The 15,000-nt window shown below is 44.1% G+C and overlaps 1 protein-coding gene across 1 annotated transcript in view; it reads left to right on the forward strand.

Annotated features, from left to right (window-relative positions):
• The first annotated feature begins 8,814 nt into the window (after positions 1–8,814).
• The window catches only part of stt3b (STT3 oligosaccharyltransferase complex catalytic subunit B), a 90,555-nt gene continuing 84,369 nt past the window's right edge, over positions 8,815–15,000 (forward strand). The window contains exon 1 of the mRNA XM_063198724.1: positions 8,815–9,334. Within this exon, the coding sequence (XP_063054794.1) occupies positions 9,078–9,334 (257 nt within the window). The 5' untranslated portion in view covers positions 8,815–9,077. The remainder of the gene's footprint in view (positions 9,335–15,000) is intronic.

Genomic DNA, 15,000 nt, shown 5'->3' on the forward strand with positions numbered 1-15,000 from the left:
AACAACACGGAAAAATCCCCAAACCAACTTGCAATTTGTCAAAACAGAATGGCATTTTTCATTGCTTCCATCAAATATCAAATGCTTTGTACATGTCTCAAATGTTTAGTACATCTCTGCAGATGGCTATGTAGGTACCCTACAGTTGACACATTGAGCATACATTTAGCACATTTTCCAAAGACATTGATCTTGCTTATCTAAATAAATTAAACAATTCTCAGTGTAATGGCTGCCCTCTCCAAAACACGTCAGCATGATTTCATTGTGTAAGTCATCATATGCAAAGTAGTCTACACAATTGTCAAAACAGTCAAGGACATAATATTTTATGAATTTCATAAAACAGTAGATTCATGACAGTGTTCAACAGGCCAGATGATATTGTAACTTAACTAGTTTTAGAAAATAATTTTACAACCGTGTATACTACAGTTTCCTCTGTTATTTGGCTAATGTCTTGACATTTTTCCAAATGACATTCTGTTTTGAACAATTGCTAGTTGTTTTGGGATTTGCCCATGTTATTTTGAGAATGTTATCTCTGTTTTGAGAAATGAGCCAAACCCATGACAAACCTGTACTATATGGGCATTACTTTCTGTATATGAATTTACAGCAAAGAAAGTTACTGATAAATGTCCTTGGTAAATTGTCTGTGTTGTCAGACTTCAATGGTTTCACTCACTTTTTCATTTTTATACATAGTCTAAATCTGTTAGCTGATGTAGACAAAACATCTAACCATTTTGACTGGCAGTGCTTACACAATGGCAAAGTGACAATGTATTTTGGGGGTACTGATGATATATGTGGGGAAGGAATTTAGTTTTGACACACGGGTAAACTGTTTTTGGAGTGATATGAGCAAGTGATGAGGATCCATGTAGTTATGCTGAACCATCCAGTTTATTTTGACAGAAGGACTAAATGGGTGCAAATGAGCCAAAGCAATTGAGAAGGATCTATGCTATTTTTATGGTACTGACAATTTATGTGGGAGAAAGTTTAGTGCTGTTGCAAGAATGAGTTGTTTTGGGAGGTCTATATGACATTTTGCCAGTTATCTGAACTGTTGTGCAGAAGTGTAAGAATGTTTGGCCAAATGACCCAACAGTTATAGGGATGTCATCTCAGGTTCAAGAAACTACTGGTTCTGGTTCATGATCCGGATCACCACCAGAATTCAATCACTTGTTCCTTAGGTCATTACTAACAACTCCTCAGTCTTATCCAAATCTGTTCAGAACTTTTCGAGTTATCCTGCTGACAGAATCCTCTAAAAGGTCCTGGTTCCAGTTTGTGGGCCGAATCACCACCAGAATTGAATTGCTTGTTCCTTGGGTCATTACCAACTCCACAAAGTTTTGTCCAAATCCGTTGATTCGTTTTTGAGTTATCCTGCTGACAGACAAACAAACAGAAAAACAAACAGACAAGGGCGACTGAAAACAGTACCTCCTTGGCGGAGGTAAAAAGTAAAAACTATGATAGTTTGTACGTAGAATAGGTTGCAAAAGGCTAATAATAAAGTTTAAAAATAATGATGATGATTTGAAGCTTGGAAGCACCATCACATCATCAAAGTTCAAGAGAGTCCTTGTGCACAAGCCCTCAGCAATGCAGGTGCAGGTGTCAGGCAGGAGAAGGTGAACTATGAAGCAAATTCAGAAGACACCGGACACTGCTTGCTGTTCTTTTTCTTATTTTATTTTTCGGAGTGAACGAACGTTTGGACAAAAGGGTAACAGAACTTTGAAAGGACACATCACGATACTGTGCCCTTGCGTGGCGATACAGTATCGTGACAGCGTATCACGATTAATCATGATTCGATTCAATATCGTCACAGCCCTCCGCCATATGCAGTTATGTTAAAGGAACCTCAGAGTAGAGCTGACGTAGAGGGACTGCCTGGCCAGGTCACAGCATCGTGACTGCGTATCACAACTAATCATGATTCGATTCAATATCGTCACAGCCCTACGCCAAATGCTGTTATGTTAAAGGAGCCTAATAGTAGAGCCGACATACAGGGACTGCCTGGCCAGGTTTCCCCCATTCTGTGTTGTCCTGCATCCAGCAGCTCGTACTTGGCATGGAAACTGACATGGAGACCCAACAGGCCGAGAGGGGAGGGGAGGACAGCCTGAAGCCTACGGCCAGGAACAGCCCTCAAGGCAGACAAGAGAGAAAAGGAAAGGGCTGGGAGAGAGAGAGAGAAAGGAAAAGGCTGAAAGAGAGCACATGCGAGAGAGAGAGAAAGAGAGAGGAAAGGGACAGAAAAGGAGACAGACAGACAAGGGATCATACATCAAATTGAGCAGAATAACCTCCCCTTTTGAGGGAGTGTTGTGAAGCGTGGCCGTGTTTGCAGTGAGTGAGCTCTGCAGCTGTCCGCTCCGGCTGGGCCAGGCCAGGCCAGTCCGGTTCGGCCCACGGCACTCTACTCCACCACTCCTCCTCCTCCAGGGGACCTCAGCGCTGCATGGTGCATGGTGCATGGTGCGGTGCAGACATTCTTGCCCGCGGCTCCCTCGGACCGTGACCCTAATGACAGGGGCCACCAAGGGCCACGCCGCGCTACATTGGTCGACAGGAGGGGCCACGGCACGTGGTGAGACAGGCCCAGAGTGGAGAAGCAGACAGAGGCAGACAGAGGCAGAGACGCCGGCAAGGGAGGAAAAAGCCTGCCAGCTCCCTAGCTAGCGTAGTTGTCATAGCGTAGCTCTTTTGTTCTCCTTCCATTTGAAGGCATGCATTGCTGCTCTTTATTCCTCTTATGCCATGATTTTTTTTTTTTTGCCACTGACTTTGTACAGACATGTTCCAGTGAGTCCATTTTGGTCTGACTTAGATCTCCATGAATAGCTTGTCTTCAGGGTTTTTACAGGGAGGCTTGATGAGAAGTTTTTTTTCTCACATGATGGACTCTACATGAGCCTGTACAAAAAAGAGAAGTGCACAAAAGTGCATGGAATATAGCCTACTGTAACACACTGTATAACTATTTAAGTGTATTCTGTGAGCTGGAAAAAACCAGACACAAGACTTAGGTCTTCGTTCAAAAATTCCATCATATTCACATCCTCACATACTGAATTGTTGATCACTTGATACTGGTGTTAATTGATATTACTGAGTCATTGTATCAACCAAGATGTTTAGCCACAGGGTTCCATGTCTAGTAGCTGTGTACATAAATTGTACACAACTTTACAATGTTAGATATGTATAGTTATTTATCATACAGTTGTCTACATTAATCACAGCTGTTTTCCCCAAATTGAAAACGTCTCTGTTGTGCCCTGACTTCCCGCTCTGAACTTGCAGTGATCATGGCAAAATCTGGAAGTTGACTGCCACCTGTTGGCTACAGTTGTACTTGCATATGGGTTGCCAGTACTGTGGATATAGGGACATATAGGGTTGGGTTACAAGTAATGCACAGAAGAGATAGGGCTGCAGCCGATTGACAAAAAAAAATGGTGTCAATAATTGCAGAATTGTGACAAGAAAAAAAAAATCTGAGCAGACAGGTTATCCAATTCCTAGCTCGGAATTATGATGCCACGTATGTCATTGTCTCGTGAAAGGAAGCCTAAAGCAGACCTGTAACCAGGGCTCTGGATAGTGTTAATCCGGCCTTGGCTGTGGGCACATAGGCTATCAATATCCCTCCTCCTGGTGCTTCCTCTGACCTCAAAGTCCTTGTGTGGATTCCTCCCTTGCTCACTTGCCTGCTTGTGGCCTCAGTGACGACAAAAAACTAGTTCAATATCTTGCAAAAGCACAATTCTATTGTCATTTCCTCATTTGCAATCAGGATGGTGAATGAAGAATAGTCCCCCAAAAATTGGTGTAGCTAGGCTGACAGCGGGGAAACTTTATTGTTTTCTCATCAGCAAACCACGAGGCCACAAGCACAAGTGGAGGACGGAAGTGTGCATATTGGAACATACTCCTTGTGAGGATGGAAGTGTCAGGAAGTCTCCAACCACAAAAAGGTGAGTGGACAACAACGGAGGAGGGAGGTGAGGAGGAGGACTGACATCGAGACACAAGGCTGGGAGATGGAATCTATCTATCTATCTATCTATCTATCTATCTATCTATCTATCTATCTATCTATCTATCTATCTATCTATCTATCTATCTATCTATCTGTCTGTCTGTCTGTCTGTCTGTCTGTCTGTCTGTCTGTCTGTCTGTCTGTCTGTCTGTCTGTCTGTCTGTCTGTCTGTCTGTGCTCCATGGATGCCACATCTGAAAGTACATCCAGACATCATAGAGCACAAGACTGCATTACTGGAAGTGTACTGCTTTGTCATTAGTCGTTCAAATTAATCCCAGTGGTGACTGCTGTGTGTGTGTGTGTTTGCGTGCGCAAGCGCGCGTGTGCATGCGTGCGTGCGTGTGCGTGCGTGCATGTGTTTGTGTGCACGGATGAGTAAATGTGAGTGAGTGCGAGGGCATGTGCGTGTGTACAACCTCTGTTATTCATTACGATGCCGATTTCCTCAGCCATGTTAGAATTCCCCAAAGACCAATGTATTCCCAACTGCAACATCTGGGGAAGCTTGCATGTAAGCCTATGTGAGTGATGCCAAACAAGCTTAATGATCCAGACATGAAAGCTGTCAGGGAAATAATGTGTGATGTTCAAACCAGTCCCACAGTTCTTCAAAGACGCTCTATTGGATTCTTTTTTCACAATAAAGGTACTTGTGGCCAAAGGAGGTATTGCAACTATGCTGCCTATTGAGACTGTGCTACCTATTGCCAATTTGATCTTTTCATGAATATTAAAATTAATAACCTAATATTTACCAGTGTGGAAAAAATACAGTATGTTTTGCAGCTAGAGATGTCTATTTCTGTAAATTCAGAATGGCGGGCAAGGAAGATGATCCACCTTTTCATGTATGAAAAGTGCAAATTTCTTAATGAATACTTAGAATTTGATGGTGGTGGTAAGATAGCATTTAAGGTAACATTCGTGAATGTTCCTGCATAAATTCTGGAAATAAAATATCAAAAATATCCAGTTCACCTTTACTGTAAGTTGCACAGCGCACAAGTTGCACTGCGCAAAAGAATGTCACAGTTCTCTCTGCCGCCAGTAGAGAGCACTATATACCAAAACAATGCAAAGTTTCCAACTGCAACAGTACTATGACTCTGTCCTGAGTCCCTGCGTTGACAGTTGCACATTTGCATGTGTGTGTGTGTGTGCAGCAAACAAATGAACTGCTTGACAACTTTGGCAGGTCTCTTAGGACAGAATAACGGAATGTTATGAAATGAAACCAAAGTTATGATGGAGTGAAAGCAAGCAGAAGAAGATGAAATTGGTGGTTTTCATTTGAGACCACTGAGCTCTTCAAGGGACAACACACAAAGCGGGAGCGTGTTCCACAGCCCATTGGTCCCATAGCCCATTGGTCCCACATCACTAAGACTTTTAACATTATTTTTTAGGCCCAGTGGTCCCACAGCCCATTGGTCCATCCCACTCCCACAACATATTCCTGCTGCTCCATATTCCCACATTTCTAAGAAATTCCGTATGCAAATTTAGGCGCTATGTTCCATGGCGGGGAGAAAGGCATGTTGTCTTAGTTTACTTGGGATTGTGGGAACATGGAGTTGTGGAACATAGGGCCTATACTGTATTTGAATCATTTCTTAAAAATGTGGGAACATGGAGCAGCAGGAATAAGCTGTGGGACCGATGGGCTGTGGGACAGATGGGCTGTGGATATGACCCCCACGAAGCTATCAGCGTGATGTATAAGTGGCAATGCATATCACATATTTCAGGAGACATGACCATAACAATGATGAATGAGTGACAGACACACATGATGCATGTTGAGCGGTGTTGAGAGGATTAAACTGGCAAAGAAACAAATGAAAAGAAAAAAGGTATTTGTAAACACAAGGGGGCAACACCAAATGGTGCCCCGAGGGAGCAGTGGAGCAGGACAGTACCATGCTCAGGGTATCTCAGAGGACGACGAGGAAGAGCACTGCAATAATCACTCACCAAGCTGGCGTGTTGGGAATTGAACCGGTAACCCATAGGTAAGCCTGACACCAGCTTCCCCATGACCAGATTCAGCCTATTCAGTTGTCTTAGGTAAAGTGTGATGTCTATGCTGTCCACCTCCACCTAGCCTGAGTATCATCGACTTTCAAATCTCTTCGAGAATTGGTCTGACAAAGAGCATAACAATTAGACCTAACGTTTCCCAAACGACATGGTTGACCCGCCTCCCTAGGTTTGCTACTGGTTGACTGGAGTCCGGCAAAGTGGGTGGAATTCCCGCTTTTCCCCGGAGATTAGAAACAATATTTACATTGCTCTTGGCCTGACCAGAAGCAACGCCAAAGGTGTTGCATCACTAGGAAGGCGTGGCCTGGCTGCCTCCACCAGGAAGTGAGACTCTTGGCACATGCCAGTGATGATAGTTTGACCTCTATTTGTCACCTCTATTTGTTTCCTTGCTGTGTTTCCCATTAATACTGTAGTAGACCATTCTATGGTGTAGCACCACAAATTGATCAACAGCCACAGTGCATGGCAATGGGGGTACACACATCAAATTGGGACTGCCACAGTGGTGTTTGCCCGTAGTAGCACCACATAATGCAACATACTTGGTCTGTCTGGGAAGCGCTGCCATGTTATCCCCCAGATGAGGGGATGAGGTTGGAACAATTGCGCTGCCATAAGGTTGCACGTTTCTGAAATTATTATTCTAGTTCCCATTGTAATAATAATGAGTGGAATGAATGGCGCAGTTCCCAATGACGCTATTAGCTCAAAAACTAATGGTAGACACATGTATTTTATTTCATCAGGTAGCCTAAGTCGAGCTCTATAACTGACTGACCTGTTTATAGCATTTCCCAATAACAGATTTGATTTCAAGGCATATCGTGTCAAAGCAACATCATTTCTATGTGGAATTTTATTCAAATAGGCCTAGTGTTAGTTTGATGTGAGTCTGACACTGATCATTTGTTCAAAGTTTGTATTTACCTGGGCATGAACCATACAACTTGTGTGAACTAATGCATGTTGCAGATGGCTGTCTTATCGTATCTATATTAATTACATGTAATGGAAGTGAAGCAAGTTGTTTGAATTAAGGCATCTACAGTATCATTTATCTATAGGACAACATAGTTTGATGTTTGTTAGGCATGCTGGATCAGAAGTAGGTTACAAGTGCTGGCGCAAAAGAAAGCAAATCTCACTTAAGTGATGAAGAAGGGGATGAAATGAGTGAGGTTACAGAATAGGCCTAATGGTTAAAGGTGCACTGTGTAGGATGGTGGCCAGAGTAGGTATTGCAACTATGCTGCTCATTGAAACTACGCTGCATATTGACAAATTTGATCTTTTCATGAATATTTACTAAATAATAAAGTAATATTTACTAGTATGACCAAAGCACAGTAAGTTTTGCAGCTAAAAATGCCCATTTCTGGAAATTCAAAATGGCAGACCCCATGAGATACCCCTTTTCATGTATGAGCAATTTTCCTGGACATAATCAATACTTAGAATTTGATGGCCGTGGTTTTTGTTGAAAAGGTAACATTTGTGAATGGGCAGCACGAGTTCTGGAAACGAATCCCTACAAATATTACACAGTGCAGAAAGCAATAGGAGGATCACTGTGGCAACCCATGTCTCAGTACCACTCTCTTCCTGTCATACTCTCCAATAGCCTTTAAGCAATAGACACAAAGCCCTTAATAAAAAGGAAAGCAATATACATAGGCATACAAGGGATTTCACGCTAAATGTAGTAGCCCTGTGCTGATTGGGATGTTGTATCGCATATCATGAATGGGAAATAGGCCTGCTTATCAGCAATGATGGCATCATTTGGCATAAGCACGTGTCTAGAGAAGCTGACCCCTTTTTTCACATTGCATTTTTTCCAGGAACAGATGTGTTACTAATGTGTTGTTATTCCAGGAAAATATGTGTTATTAACAAAGTTCACATCTTAATAAAAAAGCAAATAACCCTCAGAAGCCTACTGGTTAAAATGTGCTTGCACACCGTGTTAGTAAAATGCATAAATCATGTTAAAACTAAGCCAGTGTAGAAGTCCATCGTGGTTTGCAGAAAGAAGTTGCATGCATTTATGCCTAGAACATTTAGGCCTATGCTACTACACGGGCTAGGCAGGAAAGGCCTTGCTCTGATTGTTTGTCGGACATTTTACATCCAATTCGTGGTTCAAACGCGTTCATTTAGGCCTAGGGAAGGTCTTACAAATGGCATAACAAGTTTAATCTGTGCAATTTGACCACATCAGCAGATTTCCAGATTGTGTGTTGTTGAGTTTCAAGTCTCTCCTCGCATGTCGAATTCTACCCATCAAGGATGCGTCGCTGAATTCCACTTCTGTCATCCGTGTTACAACCAGATTCGCTCTCGTGGTGCTCCGAATGATTTCAGCCATCTGAATTCATTTATTTCATTGGTCCCCCAGCTCACGGCGTTGTGGCTACTATGAATATGATTGGTTATGCTACAAACCTGTTATCGTAAAGCTGAGATACCATTGGCTACTTAGATAACGCTCAACCCTAGGTTGCCGCTTGTCAGAGTCATGAATAGAAGTGTTATCAATGGCTCTGCCGCTTGTCAATAGACAAGATTTTAGACGATTCTATTGGTCAAAACCAATGCCTGTTACAAACAGACCTTCCTTGGATTTGCCTGAATATCGTTACAGTGATCCCGCCCATTCATACCTGTCTCGTTCTAAGAGGTTGATGCTCTTCCTACAGTTCTAGTTGTCCCGCCCTGTCCCCTAAGGAACTAGTCGGTCTCGTGTGCTGAGAGGTACAAGCCGGCTAGCATGGGGCTCTGTCGCAAAAACTGTTCGCATTAATTTAATAACGTTAGAAATAAATCAGTGATATCGAATCGTCAGGAACTTGGTTGCTTGCAGTCAGAGACGCCACAGTGGGAAAGGGCGGTGAGCTCGGTGCTTGGCTGTAGGGAACTTCTCTCCTGAGCAGATCCAGCGCCGCTCACACAGAACATGGCGGAGCACCATTCCATCTCGGAGTGCAAGCACAAAGCGTCTTCAAATGCCGGGGGCTCGCACTCTGGCAACGGTCGGCCGAGCTCCGTATCTGGGGCTAGTGGCGGAGGCCTCTCTGGTGGACTGACGCAACCCGCAGGATGGCAGTCACTGCTGTCGTTTACCATTCTCTTTCTGGCCTGGTTGGCAGGGTTCAGTTCAAGGCTCTTTGCAGTAATACGATTCGAGAGCATCATCCACGAGTTTGACCCTTGGTGAGTAACGTTAGCTGACGTTAGCTACATAGCAGCTTGCTGCGCACTCATAAGCTCAGTTTCTTGCTGTCCGACACAGCAGCCCATGTGCTTCCAATGTTGAGAGTGTATGCATTAGTTTCTAACATCATGTAAACAGCCGACAACAGTTTAACTTGCCATAGCTAGCCGTCCAGTTCTGCTCATGACGTTAGCATTTTGCAACTAGCAGATTTTGCTAACGAGGCCAGAGCGCCTCTTCTGCACAGGACAATGCAAGTTGCCGTAAATGACATGATTGCACAAGACGTTTCCTTAGTGTGGTGAATTGAAGCGTTGTCAATGACCAACAGGCCTAGTTGAACATTGCCCAACCTCGGGTGTGTTATTGCAGAGGTAGTGGTTTATTGAACTGACAAATCATGGATACAATATGCTAACTCCGCTGATGACAAGAGACAAGACAGCGTCAGCAACCCGGAAATAGGCTTAATGAAAGTTCAATTATTGAGTATGCGAATATTGTAAACGTTTATGTACACACATCTAAGAGCACAATTGAAAGATCTATTCTGATACTACATTGGTACGAAATGTTGTAAAGATCAAGCGCGTGAAATGTAAGTGGAAGATTTTGACGTGAAGTTGGTTAGCAAACCGTCAAAAAGAGCGCTAGATGCTGTCAGTGTCACAGTCGAGAAAGAGTGTCCGGCAAACTTCGAAACGTAGCCTGCCTAGCAAACACCTCAATGTTGCAAGCAGTTTCATGGCCTAACTGTTTAGAGTGCATCACAAAACCACTCAATAACATCCTACTAATCCTAGGTGCTCACCTTGGTGCTTGTTGTTGGGGGAGGCTGAAATGTCAGTGTCCGTGGGCGTAATGATGGTGTCTGGGTTATCCCCAGTATGCAGAACATGAAGATTTCAATCTTCTAATAGCGCATTGCATCATATTTTACCGTGTCTGTAGAAGGACATTATCATTTCATGAACACAGAATGCAACTTTTACTTTATTTCTGGGGTTGTTGTGATTCCCTGTGGGTTTTGCTCAAACCATCAATCGGGCTCATTGCATAGGTTTTCCCCACAGAGATCCTGTAGAGTAGACACACAGTGTCTCTGCTGTGCACTGATATGACAGGCTGAAGTTAAGTGTTTGTCCTAGTCTTATTCATCTCTCTCTCTCTCTCTCTCTCTCTCTCTCTCTCTCTCTCTCTCTCTCTCTCTCTCTCTCTCTCTCTCTCTCTCTCTCTCTCTCTCTCTCTCTCTCTCTCATATACACACACATACAGAATGCATGTATACACCCCCAAAAGCATTAAAAAGTCATGCCTAATGTGCAAAAGCCTTTTACAGTGATGGAATATGAGGGGATGGGGGGTGACTTTTTTTCTTAGGATGGCCCAAAGCCAGTTCTCTTGCAACCTGCAGCCTCAGAGTGTGGCGTGAGCGTGAAATGCTTTTGCGCACGTGGCTTTGAAAGGAAGTGAGCGCTGTGTTCCTCCTTTTATAAGACCAGTGATGTGATGATGATGTGGCTTTGGGCAGCTTTAAACATGGACATTGGATAATGCAAGCTGCCTAATTCTAGACACCCTGCTGTCGTTCTATTGTTGAAGATAGGCCCACCCTTAAGCTTACAAGTTTAGCTGAACTCTTGCCATAGGTTAAGCCCCACAATGCACATTGTGCAGATTTAAAACATATTTTTTTGTGTGTCATAGAAGTCTCATTATTTGTGTTGTACGATTAATGCTTGTGTTGCAGAAATATGGGGTCATATTCTTAGGCTCGCTGTAAATGGTCCAGCCTATGTTTCCTTTTGAAATCTCTGTGCAGATATGATCTGAGCAACATGTGTAATTGCTTGTGGTTTCATCTGTTGGTTCAGCACTGTGCTTTTTGCTTTTAGTTTTGACACTTCCTTCAAAATGATTAACTACCATTTTATTCAAAACCAGCTGTATGCTTCATCTCTCATGTCATTTGGAAAAGCTCATCACCTGCAAAGACATACAATAGTCATGATAATGATGCTGTTGATGAGAGATGGGGCTGATCAGATACTGTATCGGGTTCAGATATTAACATAATTCAGAGATCGGATCAGAATTTTCTCAACAGTTTCCGATACTGATGACATTCAACCAGCTGTAATGTAATACTTATTCGTTTTCAGGATGGAATAGGTTACTTTTATACTTGTACATTTTTACTTATTAATTGGTTTCCTGTTCTTCTGACCTCCTTTTCTGACCGTATAGCCTACTTGGGCCTTCCTGAATTTGAAACCCATGTAACAGAAGTGAATGTGTATCTGTGCATCCCTAATGCTGATGAGATAAAAGTTGTCAATGTCATGTTTTGCTTGTGGATCTGCACCCCAGACATTTCCGAGCAATTAGCCTGGTGCTTAAATCGGTTTGATCAGATAAGTTTGTTCATTTCCGTCTGTCAGAGGGTCCTCCTTCGTGGGTTTCAAATTTGTGTGCGTGTGTGCATGCGCGCCGTGCACCCATCCTATCTGTGTGCACATTGCACAATATGCGCACACTGCTCGTGTGTGTGTGTGTGTGTGTGCGTGTGCGTGTGCGTGTGCGTGTGCGTGTGTGTGTGTGTGTGTGTGTGCGTGTGCGTGTGCGTGTGCGTGTGCGTGTGTGCTCTCTGATACATTGTAACTGTTGGCCTCCTGGGGCGTGCAGATCTGCCAGTGATCCTTTGATGTGGATACCATCATCAGGACCGCAATTTCAAAGGTTGAGGGAGGGAGGGAGAGATGCGTCTGGTCTGTCTGACCATCACTTTGTGTCTTTCATCTCTCCCTTTTTTCCCCATTGCTGAGGCCTGAGACTTCTGTTCAATCTTGATCATGGTAGGCCGGACGGAGTATCCTTGTGTGTCCTTAGCCTAGTCTAATGTAATTCCTTAATCACTTAAATTTAGTCTGACGCTGTAGTGAATCACTCTCATGCCTCGCTCTCTTTTATGTGAATTTGGAAAAATAGTTAGTTGCTCAAAGACCTTGATCTCCTACATCTTTGATTTTGTAGGTTGAATAGTGTGTGTCTGTGTCTGTGAGATGGAGCGAGCTCAGTGTCAATGAAAACATTTTTGTTTGGATGGTGTGGGCGTGAAGGAAGGCAGTTAAGCTTAGGGTTCGGGATGAGGGGATGAGCTCACACGCTTTCTTCCCGGTTCGATTCGTGAGCGCCAAGGTGTCCCTGTTTTTTCAAGGCATTGTAGGTGGCAGCAGGTTCTGGCAGTATTGCTTGTTGTATATTTGTCTTTCTATTTGTCTGCAAACCCCCTCATTCAACACGATTCAGTAGGAACACAGCTGAAGACCTGTGGGGATGAGACTGGGATGGGGGTGTTAAGTCATGCTGAGTGAATCATCATTATGGTCACGATTGCTGATAATTTGGTGACAATGACCACACAGATACGGATAAGCCATCTCTCTGCTTATTATGCACCTACAATACATTTAGATCCGGAAATTAATTTGTCAGCTTTTTACTTAGTCTTAACAGTTGTGAAAATATTTCAAAACTGTCATTATTTAGTTTTTTTTTTGCTTCTTCTTAACTCAGAAGACTTGATACCCAAGCCTAACTTGATAAAGTAAGACTCCATAAAATCAGAACCATTTGAAATTAGGTGAAAGAACTTAATTGCTTTACCACATTCAGACTGCACCACTGCCATCACCTTGAACATACCTTGCTAAGCCTTCACAACCACTCCCTATGCAAATTCAGAGAGAAGCAACTTTGCGCAATGACACGGCAAATCCAACATACCGTAATTCCATAAATTGGTTGGTAACTCAATTTCCTTTTATAATTAACAAATATATTCACTTTTACAGTCGATTCAAATTTAAATTTAGCAACAACAACAAAAAAATGGCGTTGCCCAAAATATTCTTTGGTCCAAATGGGTCACAGCACAAAAAGTTAGAGAAACTCTGGTCTAGGGTAATAGTAGGCTATGCTGGTGATGCACTTTAAGCTGTCCTGTCAAATGGTGTGTTCTACTGTTCAAAGATCTGAAACTCCACAGCCAGGTTCCAGGTGCTAGTGAAGTGCAGTCATCAGTAATCCACAGTAAAGAAGAAGGATCACCGCACACTGGTGGACTTAATTTTGCTGCTTTTTAATTAGGTGATAAAAAGCAGCAAAATTAAGTCCACCAGTGTGCGGTGATCCTTCTTCTTTACTGGTGTGTTCTACTGTGTTTTGATTCCGTCATAACTCGACTCTCTGCTGATGCGCTAGCTGCGTTTTTGAACTTGCCTTGGGATGCGACATGCCTCATTGTGTCCTGATTCGGATGCTGTCAAAAAAAGTGCTTGATGTAAGACATTTACTTCCTGAGCTATACTGTTTTCTTTCCCAACTTGGAGTTATAAAGTGCCCTGAGCTGCACAAAAACTGCTAGCGAGAGTGGTGCAGAATACTGAAGAAACATGACCCAATGCCACAGTATGTTTTCTTTTATATCAAAGTCAAGACTGTTTGTACACACAGCCTTACCCTCTCCCCTCTCAGCACCATGGCATCACTATTGCATGATGTAAGTCAACTTAGTACACACACACACACACACACACACACACACACACACACACACAGCCCAGTGTGACTGCCAGTTTCCTTGAATTTGTGTGTAGCAGCTACGTACTGTTATAGTGTGTGTGTGTTTCAAGCCCAGTCCCCATCCAAATCAGGAATGCTGGCATGCTTGGGCATTCCAGGTCCATTGGCTTGGCTGCTTGTAAGGCTGTGGAGCTTTGCTTTCCCCCAGAGCAAGAGAGCAGGGGGCCTGAAGACGCCCAGTTCTCAGACGGGGAGAGGAGAGGAGAGGAGAGGAGAGGAGAGGAGAGGAGAGAAGTGGAGAGGAGAGGAGGAGAGGAGAGAGGAGAGGATAGGTGTCGAGAGGAGAGGAGAGGAGAGGAGAGCGGGGCAAACTCTTGACGGCCCGTGATGGGCATTGTGATTTTCTGTGAGGGGAGCCTCTCCTCTCAACAGTCTGAGCAAGCTCACCTCAGCCGTGATGTGATTGCAGTCTTTCTCGTTGTGTGTGTGTGTGTGCGTGTGTGCGTGCGTGTGCGCGTGTGCGTGCGTGTGCGCGTGTGTGTGTGCGTGCGTGTGCGTGTGTGTGTGTGCGTGTGTGTGCGTGTGTGTGCGTGTGTGTGCGTGTGTGTGCGTGTGCGTGTGCGTGTGTGTGTGTGTGTGTGTGTGCGTGTGTGCGTGCGTGTGCGCGTGTGCGTGCGTGTGCGCGTGTGTGTGTGTGTGCGCGTGCGTGTGTGTGTGCGCCTGCAGTGTGTGTATTTGTGTTTGTGTGCGTGTTTGTATGGCTGTTCTTTCAAATGCCTTCACCATCGCCGTCCCCGGTCCGCCCCTCCCATTACAGGGTCTGCTCAAGCGTGGCACAGAACTGTCCGCATCATGTCAAACAAATGAAGTGTGCTCCTCTCAGCGGCTCTCACCACCACACCACGGCACGGCACTGAGCTGAGGCACTTCTGACTTTCTATTTTCCTTTTCTTGTGCCCCCTCCCCAGTCACTAGAGCTCCTGTCTGCAGAGCTCATTTGGGGACTAACTGACTCTTCGCTTCGCTCGCTGCTGCTAAGTCGGAGTGGGTTTTTAAAGAGGCCAATTGTTGTGGAAGGGTC

The sequence above is a fragment of the Engraulis encrasicolus genome, chromosome 5 (assembly GCF_034702125.1).
Source record: "Engraulis encrasicolus isolate BLACKSEA-1 chromosome 5, IST_EnEncr_1.0, whole genome shotgun sequence".
NCBI classification, from domain to species: domain Eukaryota; kingdom Metazoa; phylum Chordata; class Actinopteri; order Clupeiformes; family Engraulidae; genus Engraulis; species Engraulis encrasicolus.